This window comes from Camelus dromedarius, chromosome 18 (genome assembly GCF_036321535.1).
Source record: "Camelus dromedarius isolate mCamDro1 chromosome 18, mCamDro1.pat, whole genome shotgun sequence".
NCBI classification, from domain to species: Eukaryota; Metazoa; Chordata; class Mammalia; order Artiodactyla; family Camelidae; genus Camelus; species Camelus dromedarius.
In genome coordinates this window covers 43468717-43480084 of record NC_087453.1, presented here as the reverse complement: position 1 = coordinate 43480084, position 11368 = coordinate 43468717, and the positions used below count along the sequence as shown (strand labels likewise).

At 43.9% G+C, this 11368-nt stretch overlaps 1 protein-coding gene across 2 annotated transcripts; it reads right to left on the bottom strand.

Annotated features, from left to right (window-relative positions):
• Nucleotides 1-1439: 1439 nt before the first annotated feature.
• Nucleotides 1440-11316, bottom strand: MGME1 (mitochondrial genome maintenance exonuclease 1). 2 transcript variants are annotated; one of them, XM_010986077.3, is made up of 5 exons: nucleotides 11183-11316; nucleotides 9496-10083; nucleotides 5755-5971; nucleotides 2937-3069; nucleotides 1440-2547 (listed from the first exon to the last, which is right to left on the bottom strand). In XM_010986077.3, the coding sequence occupies exons 2-5, from the start codon at nucleotides 10007-10009 to the stop codon at nucleotides 2386-2388; spliced, it is 1026 nt and encodes a 341-aa protein (XP_010984379.2). In that variant the 5' UTR covers nucleotides 10010-10083; nucleotides 11183-11316; the 3' UTR covers nucleotides 1440-2385. The 2 variants fall into 2 exon arrangements, with proteins under 2 accessions (XP_010984379.2, XP_010984380.2); XM_010986078.3 differs by lacking the exon at nucleotides 11183-11316 and adding an exon at nucleotides 10999-11163.
• Nucleotides 11317-11368: the final 52 nt, after the last annotated feature.

Sequence of the window (11368 nt, the reverse complement as noted above, 5' to 3'; positions counted from 1 at the left end):
AGGCTGGAAGGAAGGGGAGGAGGGCAGGAGGAGGAGGCAGGGAGAGTCAGTTCTGCCTTTGCTTGGTAACTGATGGCTTTGGTTTAATAGTGTTTCTCTTTAGGGTATCAGCTCCTAACAACTGAAGTGTTTCTTTAAACATAAAAGTTCTATTTCCTTGCTTCACTTTCTGTGTGCGGGAGGAGGATAGGGTAGGTTATAATCCAGTGTTTAATTGCTCAGGTGGAAACATGCAGTGATTAAAACAAATTACCCACCTCCAACTCCTAGAGCTGGTAGGCAAATTGGTTACCTAGAAACACAATGACCTATGACTAACCTGCTTCCTGTATTGACGGTCAACATATATGAAACCATACGCTACATGTTGACAAGTTTTCCTAAAACTCTAAGAGATTTATAGAGGTTAATGTCCTTAGGTTAACAGGGGCTAATGGCTCTGAGCAAGAGGTCAGGTCTGAGGGAGGAAAAAGGCATTATTGTGGGGGGAGAAACTGAAGACTGGTTTTTAGTGCCAGCATGGAGTTTTTGCCAGCTGCTGAACGCGTTAATGCGTAGAATTGCAGAGGAAAAGGGGAATAGCTTCAAATCTAACGGATTGTCACAGAGCTCAGGATGGGAAGTCTATTCTGTAAGGGAGGAGGCCTCAGAAGAGCAATGTACACCTTTAAAAAACATTTTAATTATCCTCAATTAGAGAATCCCTCGTCACAAGTCCTGCTTCATTTCCCTGGCGTTTAGTATGCTCCGTGACTTAGGGGAGCAGGTGGTAGCCCCCAGTTAGTAACATCCATGCTAATTCTTGAAAAGCTGTGACTCGTTTAGAAACTCAGATTTAGCCTTCTCTTCCTCTGCCGTGGTGGTGAAAATAACTTTTTCAATTGACATCTCCCTCTCGGAGGACTGAGCTTTCTCTACTGGGGAGACTGAGGACTGTGAAGGCTGTCGGGAGACACTGGTGTGCCCTGTGTGAGTCGGGGGCACCCGCCCCCAATCTACCGTAGCCACGCACACCAGTCACGCCTTCCCGGTCAGACTGAGGGTCTTTCATGGAACAGTTCACGCCACGTTAGTTCACACGATGCTAAAATCAAGCCTTGCTGGGTCTGGGCACCTGAATTCTAGGGGGGGCAGGGTGGAGCAGTGTGGCCATATCTGCAGGGACAGCTCTGAATGACCTCACTTGATTTGTGACTTTGGAAACTACAGCCTACAGGAATATACACTGCTTGAGAAATATGTGAAGTGTATGGAGTCAACACAAAGTCCCCCTCAATTTGCCCCTCTCTTCCTTTGTGTGTGTGTTTACATACAACACATCTCAAAGCTACTGGGTCAGTGGTAAAAATCTGAATTTAAAAACAAAATCTAACCAATTTCCAGGTTTGTGAGATTACTCTATAAATGCACAAGTCAAAAAAAAAAGCAAAAGCAAAGGCCTCGTTACTTCACTCACATCTTGTATTTTATTTCTTATAATTAATGGCTAATGAAAGGAAAAAAAAGTGGTTGTCGCACCCTACTATTTTAAGGCAGCAGCAGTAACTTAAATGCTAACCTACTGCGTAGAACAGGGAGCCTCCCCCAGGGCTGCAGTGGGCCTTTATTTATGTTTCCCGAGCCCAGTGACACTAATCGTTTTCATTACTTACCAAACACAGAAAACAGATGTTATTATTGTTCCCCAGAGCTGAAAAATCCCCTAAACAATACATTTGCTCCGTGTACATGATTCCTTGACTCAAACCAGAATACAGCTACCAAAACACCTACATTTACAATTCTCAGATGGAGCCTGGCTCCTTCTGGGGGTTCATGGTGGGAGGCCAAGGGGTCTTGCCAGTGATACAGTGAACACGCCCCATCTTTCCAGAGAGCAGCATTTACTTGAAGCTAAGGAAGGAATCATATTTTTCAAAAATGTTAAAGGGAAGCCTTTTCCCCACGTGAAATGTAGAGACCCCAATATATGAAACACGTTTTAGGAAGCTGGTTGGCAGTGGGCGACGTTCTCCCTCCACACACACCTAGGGGCGCGGGGCCCCCTCCCTCCCGTGCGCCCTGGGTAGCCGTGCGGCACACCAAGCCTCACCACCCTTCATTTCTCAGTGCGAGGACTGGGCGTCCTGCCCAGGACACAGAAAGGTCTACAGGGGCGCTGGGGGTGGGGGTCCCACAGCGACCAACGCCGTGCCAATCCCGCCGGCCCCTCTTTTCAGGCCATGCTGGTCGGCGGTAGCACAGCCGCTCTTTCCCGTGGGGAAGCCCGGCTCTTCAACTTTAAGTTTCCCAGCTTCGTCTCTGTGGTTGCGGTAAATTTCAACAAATGAGTAGTCCTGCTAGTGTTAAGGTAGCTCTCAGACCCTGTACGCAGCATCCTGCTCCCTAATCTGGCTTCTGAATATTCTGGTTCTTTTCCTTCTTTGTATACTCTTCCAGTCGAAGGAGCCACTTCGCCCAGTACTGCGAACAGAGCTCAGCGTCCATGAAGTGCGGGTGGGCAGGGGACCCGTCTTTGTAGGCCACCACGATCAAGCCACACCGAACCTAGGAAGGAACACAGGGCAAGCGCGGCATTTCTAAGGTGGCGCCACAGTTGGGGTTCATTTCCTTCTTACTCTGGGGCAAACTCAGAACAAAACAATCTACAGCAATTATCTTTTAATTCAGTTTCTAAGGTGAGTTGATTAAAGACGGGACCAGGATACACAAGAACACAGAGATGATCGTTAAGACATTAAAGAATGGACTGTGATCATTAAAGAACCATTAACAAGAAGCCCAGGAAGAGGGGGAAGGTGCTTTCTGAAGTGGGAGAGGGACAGGAACAGAGGAAGCAGTGGGCTACAAACAGCAAAAAAAAAACCCTCAGGAGTTAAGAAGCTACAAAGCAGCACCGAGCCAGCTTCACAGAAGCAGCGGCTCGGCGTCCTGACCTGAAAGCTGTAGTTGGCATCGTGGTTTATGGCACCAACATAGGCCACGACTTGCAGCGGGTTGTCAAACGTATTCCGGATAAAAGGTTTTGGCTTCTCCGACGTCTTCCAATCAATCACACACAGCTTGCCCCTGAAGGGAAACCAAAGGAAGCCTCTGTACGTAATAGTTCAAACTGGAAAACTATTAGGTTAAAGCTCTTCTTACATATACTTTACTACTTGTCACCTGATGACTGTTGCTTCTATCCCCCGCTTTCCAGAAAGACCGCTCTCCTGAGCTCTACTTGGGATTTTAACGTGTGGGACATTCTTTCCTTCGAGCCCCTCATCCAGGGCAGTGATGACATGATGGAAAATGCTGCCCACAGCGCCCGGGAAACAGCCTCCCCAGGGCAAGTTTCTAAACTCTCTAGAAATTTCTCTGGACCTCTATGATTTAACAGTTGACAAGGGAACCGAAACTCCCTCTATTAGTTTCTCAGTTGATTTTGACTGAAATGTCTATCAGGAGGAACCACAACAGACCAGGAGCAAAGTCCCCATGGCGCAGGACTCAGCATCACAGCGCCTCAAACCAAAGCTGGGGTCCAAGCCCATCGGCACCTAATGGGCATCAACTGTGTGCAGAAATGCAAGTAAGCAGACCTGGTCCCTGTCCTAAGAGTTACACACAGGGGAGGGATGTTGGAAAAATAAAAACATTCCTGCCACTTTTGTTTAGTCAAATAACCAGTACCCACCCCCAACCCTGGTGGGATTTACAGTTGCCAACTGCAGATGTCAGAGGACGGCAGAATGAGTGACTGAAAACCGGTGACTCTTAGAGGCTCTATCTGCTGTCTTTCTTGACTTCAGTTTTGAAAGCAGCAGTTTAGAGGGAGATCTTGTACAAAGTATGTATGTTACCTACCTGTCACCGTAGTCCCAGAGTTACAACTTATGCAAGGTATTTATAAAATCAGTCTAGGGGAGCACTGTCTAAAAGAAATAAACTATGCTGTACTACAGAAATTAACACAACATTGTAAATCAACAATACCTCAATGAAAAAAATGCAAGCTACACGTATCACTTAAAATTTTCTAGTAGCTACATCAAAAAAGAGATGAAATTTTAATATTTTATTCAACTCAACATATCCAAAATATCATTTCAATACATAATTAACATTAAAAAGTTATTAGTGAGATTTTGTACATTCTTTTTTGCACTAAGTCACTGAAATCTAGTTTGTGTGTTTACAGCACACCTCAGTTTGGACTGGCCACATTCAAGTGCTTAACGGCCATACGTGGCTAATGGCTACTCTGTTAGACAGTGCAGGTACAGACGTAATACACCATCTTTATAATCTGTAATACTGCAAAGTCCGACAATCTATGCAAGTGAAAAGAAGGCCCCAGGAACCTCAGGGGGCTACCATTCCTAGTTCTCTCCCTTAAAGAAAATCAAAATACCCTAAAATAAAGATTTCTGCCATGTTCCACTGTTTCTAGCAATGTACTGTAATGAGTAGGGCTTAATAATGTGAAACAACAATCCCAGTAGCATAAGCCCAAATTAAAACTACAATAAGACAGTCCACAAATAGCTCCTCAATAAATAGAAAGATGCTCAGCCTAGTTTATTTTGAAATGCGGACTGAAATGATGAGATACAATGTTAAAACTCCAGTGCTCCGTGACCCCACAATTTCCCTTACAGGCCTGTAGGGAGAGCAGTGGTTTCATATCCTGGGTGCAAATGACAAGGGCCTGGAAAATTTAAGTATTCATTCCCAGGCCTGCTTCAGATCACCTGAATTTATCCAAACCTCACATATCACTCATCAAAACAAACAGAGGGACCCGAGCACCTGCCGACAGACAGTCTCATGATGGTCTAAGAGGAGACAGTCACTGCTGCAGTTCGTAATTGTGAAAAACTAGACAGAACCTGCCGCTCCCAACAGGGAAATGGATGTGGCTCATTCACACAGAGGAATACCAAGCAGCACTTAAAAAGAACAGGATCAAAACGATAACGCTGACATTTACTGAGTAGATAGTGTGCGTTTTAAGCAGTGTTACAGGGAATGTCTCACTTAACCTCTAAGACAAACCTACAAGGTAGGTACTGTATTTGTCCTATTTTACAGATGAACAAGTTGAAGTGCAGAGGCTAAGTAAGGAGCCTAAGGTTAAGAAGAAAAGCTAGAAACCAAACTCAGGCAGCCTGTCTCCAGAGTCCAGTATCTTTTAACTAGAGTTCCAGGGTTACACTCAGATTCCCCCCAGCCCCGCTGCATCACTCAAATGCTTTTTCTTGGAGTAGGGGGTATGTGCAGGTTCTCTCCGCCCCTGAAATCTGGAGTAAGTGGGGAAAACAGTAGCAGCAGCAACGTAAGAACCGCAGGACGCTTTAGTAAGCCCAGAGTTCCTACCCATGTAAAAAACTGCTTGGAAGCCAGGAAAAGAGTTGATTTTTCAGGGCCGACAGATTAAGGTGCTATTTTTAGGCAACAGGGGAAAAAATGCAAGAATCAAATTGGACCTTATGGCTGGTACTCTGCTTTGGGGGAGGGGAGGGGGAACATGCTGGAAAACAGGCCATCTTAGGGATACTGGAAAGTTACGTTTTTTCTCCACCAAACACTTGGATTTTGGAACAAAGATTTACAAGGATGATGTGACCGTTACCTATCACGTAGGTTTTGACTTTACAGAGGACACATCTTGAAGCAAGAGTTAAAAGAAAAAAGTAGTGTTGGAGAGGAAACACCTGTCCACCAGAATTAATTCACCTCATTCAATGTAAAAAAAAATCTAATACTTACTGATAATCAGCCACACAGTCCAGCAGACCTACATACTTTAGGGCCTCATGCTGAACAGCACTTTCAAGAGCTCGCACTCCACTGACATCTTTCAAAACATGCTGGACACTTTGGATGTAGCCAGATTCGAGATTTTCATCTCTGTTTTTTAAGGTCCCCTGAGGTGAAAGTATGCTTTCCAAGGCTTCATGAAACTGTTTCCCTTGTAAAAACATGTCTGAAAAGAAAATCAGGGGAAAAGGAAAACAACAACAAACCCAAAACAAAGCTAGTACTGAAGAACACTCAATAAACTGAGCGATAAGATTGAAAATTACATGAATTACCTTTAAGTGACAATCCCTAAGACACACTTCAGACTCTTGTGAAATCTAAGAATGCACTTTGAAAACAAAAGGGACTAGAATAGCTTAGATAATAAAATGGATTAAAATGACGTATTTCTAGTAGAATTAGGCCAAAGTTAGGATGGAAGATCTGGGGGCCACAGGACCATACCTAGTGAATTCACACAGTACTGTAGATTTAAGTATCCATTTCATTTAAGTAACCAGTAAGTTAACTGGTTGTGATAAACAGTTATTAGGCATTTAGAGAAATGTGCTTGTTTACAGTTCTTTTTACAACGAAATTTTAATTATGAACACAGGTGGAGGCATCGTTTTACTAACAGGCTTAGTGACTGGCAAGAAATGAGAATCAGGGCACACACGAATTAACCAACGTCATGGGACTTGGGCGGGGGGGGGGGTAGAAAATATATGGCATTCTTCTCCCGTACTTTCTTTTAGGGCAAGAACAGCCTAAGACAGTGGCTCTGTCCTGAATTTTTTTTCCTCATACACTTTTAAGAGGACACATACATATTCAACAAATGCAAGAAACACTCCATATTCACTTGACTCTTGATAAGGGAAGGAGAGGAAGAAAGAGGGTATTGCTGAGCTAAGCAGTGGCCTTGGCACTTTCAAACTGTTAACTTTCAAACACAACAACCTGGGAAGATAAGGATCATTACCCCCATTTTAATGAATGAGCCAGGGGAACGCTGTTAATTTGCCCCAAAGCAGAACGCTGGGGTGGCAGCCTGGCACCAGAGTCTATGTCCATTCCAGTCTATCACACAGCAGAGGAGAGCGGAAAGCGCAGGGACCACCAGTCAGATACACACAGAAACAGAGTAGGAAATACATATGCTTAGAGACAGACCTGCAGAAAATTAGGAAAACAATCTCATCTAATGAGTGTTATGTCAAATCACATTACATCTGTCAAGTATCTTTTACAAAGATTTTGAAAGGTCGGTTCTACCATTGGTAAAAAATTGAATCACTTCTGGGATATTACTTGGAAAGTGAAATGAAATTCAACTGAGGAACTAAGTTATCCTATTCCAGATTTACTTGGCTCACCTGGACTTCTTAGCACGGAAAAGGCCTACCAATTAAGACTGATAGAATTAAAACCTAGGGAAAAGAGGTGCAGTATTCATCTACAGACTAGTTTTAATGAAGCAGGACACAAACATGTTAAAAGCAGGAAGGAAAAAAATTGCTTTATCAACAGTCAAGCAAATAGACAACTCATTCCCCACTGCAGACTTAACCCCTGACTAGGTTCTTCACATGTAAGGGGTACCAAACAAGAGAATCCAGGCTATGGGATCCCTTAGATTGTAAAGCTAAGAATGTTAAACATGATTCAATTTGTGAAAATAAATTTTAAAAGATTCAAGATTTATTGCAAATAGCATCAAGAGTATTCACTCTATAAGCTAAAGGAATGAAAGTGAAATGTTTTCAACATCCAGTAAATAAAGTATGTTAAAGAAAATTCGTAAGTCTCCTGTATTCTGACTGGCAGGGTGGATTTTTTAAGATTACAAAAACCAGTGTAGCAGAAAAACTGAAAAAATACTCTCCAACACTCAACTATAAATCAACATCAGACTTTCTTATACTAGGCAAATACTTTTCAAAAGGTAAGTGGACCCTTGGGAAACTGCGGATTTGAGAATGCCAGCTCTGGGCCCATCTCTGCTCTGGCCTTTGGCAAGTCTACGCAAAAAGGAATTTATTAATCCAGTATTTTAAAAACTGCTCCTCCTGATCCATTAAGCAATTCAGCGGGTTATGACATGCTTTTTCTTTCTTCTTTTTTTTTGGCCATGACACTAATCTGTATGTGATTGTCCTGTTATGAAAAAAAAAAAGTGATTCTGCCTGTTTCATAAGGTTGATCCTAAGTTAACAGAGAAACATATCAGAACAGTAATCCAGAGCAGCACAGTTGACTCAATGGAAAACAACCCTACTTTTCTCTCTGCCTGGTTTAGTGGGGCTCATTCACATTCCAAACAGAAATTCCTGTCCTTTATCAAAGGGGCCAGCAAAGCATTTCCTTACTTTGTGCCAAGAGCTACAGACCTAGGTTCCCAATGTCCCAGCAAGTTTCTGTCCTTAAGTTTCTTAGGTTCCCACAACCTGTGACATTGCTGGTTTAAGGAGAAGCAAGCAAAACTATTTCCCATGAGGAAACAATGTCTATTCTAAATTCCTGTGGTACAAATAAAAAACTTATGATGCCACCACAAGATTTAGAAAGAAAAAAGTTGCTAGTTTAAAAAGCAGAGAACAGTTTGGTGGTTGTTACTAATTAACTATCCAAGACAGCTGCCTCAGGGCCAGGCCAATAGCTCAGTGGTAGTACGCGTGCTTAGCATGCATGAGGTCCTGGGTTCAATCCCCAGTAGCACCATTTTAAAAAAAAGGCAGTTAGCCACAGTGTACATTCCCTGCCCCAGGCAGTTGAGGAATGTTATAAAGGGCTAGGCCTTGACCATTTTTGCCAAGTCCAGGTACCACCTAAATACTTAATATTTTTTCTTTTAAGATGTATGTGATCACAGGTTTAATGTGTTACACACACACAGAGTTTTCCCCTAAGATGCCTCAAAATGTGCATTACTCTTAAATTACAGTAGAAGTGCTTGTGTACCACCAGGGTACGTGTAATGCTCTCTGGGAAGCGTGGGCTAAGGAACACTCAGTGTAAAGCTTAAGCTTTAACAAAAGACAACTATATAATCCTGATCGGGACCAGCTAATTCACTGGTACCCATGGTCTTTTCTTTCATCTTGTTTTTGAATACAATCTGTTTTAAGAAAGCTATTCTCCTCACTGGTCTAAGAAGTTAGTAAGTTAGGAGCTGAAGGCTAAAGTTTGTTTATTCTCAGTTCCTAATCAAGAGCATCTGATTATCTCAGTTCACTAAGATCTAAATATAGACCATATGTTTTGGGGTATTGCTAGAGTCTTTGAATTTAGGAGTCAGTCTCTAATGGTAAGTAGAGCAAGGGGGTATTTACTAGATTCTGAACAGAATGCCTAGCCAACAACTGGAATTCCATCATGACGTGACTGACTCTTCCATTATCAAAGGAAACAGGCAATTCTAATACTTAGGTTTGTAGCTTATAAAAATAATTTTATAATCATTTAGTCAAAGTGCTTGATCTCTGTGCTTCTGTGACATGGGGGTAATAGTATCTGTCCTTCATAGAGTCGTCATGAGGATTAAGTGAGTTAATATACATATAAAATGCTATTAATACTAATTATTATTTGAAAGTAACTTCTCACTAGTTAAGGTTAGAAAAAGAACAACTCATTCTTTTGACGCTGGTGCTCTATATACTAGAAAACACAGTTGCCATACAGAACCAGGACTGAGAAAATTACTTGAAGTATATTCTGCGAAGCCATCCTCTCCCAGTTCCAGAATCATCCGCTGTTTCCATCTCTCCAAGTAGAAAATCTGTTCTGCTGTCATGGTCTGCTGAAGGACTCGGGTCACACTTGGTATCATACCCCTTTGCAGAGGGATTTTCAGAGGAATTGCAGGATCACTTGTGACGTTTGGTTTTATGCTTTTCTCTGGATTGAAGAGAGGAAACCAGTTTCGTGGAACTCCTGCTTCCTCATCTTGCTTTGGGGCCTTACACTTACTCACAGGTCCATAGAGTAAAGCATCTTCCTCGAACAATGATTCTGGAGTCTGAGCTTGGCCTCTGAATGACAAGACAGACTTTACCAAATCAGAGTACTTTTCTTGGTCCACTTCTCCATAAGGGTTCACTTTTTTCTTCCGGCCACACAAAGAAGAGGAAGTGGAGAAAACCACATGGGGGGCTGGTTCTATAGAAAACCCCTTTGAACTTCTCAGCTGCCTGCAGATGTTCTGAAATGCCTTCATCTTTAGATTCTTTTTTTCTTCCACTTCCTTCTAGTCTACTTGTAATGCTGAGGGCCTTTATAATTTTTGCATTCCTATCAAAGAGGAAAGTGGTGTTAAGAGACTAATTGTGTTAAATTCTTGAACTATCAAAGCAAAAGCTGCAACAGGATGATACTGCACATTAAAGGTGTATTTAATTAGCTTTTTCGACATGTTAATAGAGGAGAACAAACCTGACTCCATATTGGATCTATTCCTGTAACTCTTCACCCCGGTGCTCTGCTGCCTATGCTTAGTCATGCTGGCTCTGCACCTTTTGCAAAGGAACATTGCCCATAGCTTTAAGTATGGACAGCCCATTCTCAGGGCGCTGACCTTTAAGGATGTAACACTTTCCCATTCATATAGAAATAAAAAGTTGCAGAACAGAGAATGACATTTGTCTTGTTGGAGGTTTATAGGAACACTGTGACCAGACTTACGCGGACAGCTGCAAGAACAAAGGATTCTAGCACCAAGAAGTAGAAGTTTGCTACAACCAGCCACACCCCGTCCCTCTTTCCTATAAAAGTAGCCTTAATTTTTAACTAGGGACACTAGACCACCATCTTCGGGATTTGCTGGCTTTCCGAATACAATCACGGTTCCTTGCCCCAACAACTCATCTGTCGATTTACTGGCTTGTCTGTGCCTGCCAGCAGTATGAGCCTGTAACATCTGGACCAAACTACTTCCACAGAAATCCTCTTATCAATACCAGAAGGACCAGCGCTTAAGTGTGAAACAGTAAGACAGCTTGGGGCAAGACACCCCCAATATTCAGTACGGAGCCGTGAGCGGCCTGCGAAGCGCAGGTGCGGGCCCAAAAAGGCCCGGAACTGCTGGAGCGGGCACAAGCCACAGCGGGCAGTTCATGGCTAAACACCAGATGCCTCGCCAGGTACCCTGCGTGCGTGTTTCCCACTTAACCCCTTACGCCCTCTAAGGCGGGTGCTACTGCGACCCACTTTAAGACGTGGCAGCCGAGCTGCTGAAGATCCCGTCAGGTCTGCGCTGTGGAGGAGCGGTCAGCAGGGCCACCGCCGACCCCAGAAGGCCGCCTCCGCTCCGGGAGAGGCGGAACCACGGTGGGAGGCAGAATCAGGGAAGCGACGACCCAGTAGAAGCCCAGCCCACAGCAGGGGAAGGTACCTCAGAAGCCACGACACTTCGCTAACTCCCAGGGTGCGAACTACCCCTCGGGCCGGTGTTTTCGCGGCTCCCGCGCTTTGGTCTGGAGTTAGGCCCCGCCCCAGGCACTGCGGTCCCAGCAGGCACTGCGGCGCTCACGCCCCGCCCCCAGCCTTCGTTCCCTTCTACAGACACCCAGGCGATCCG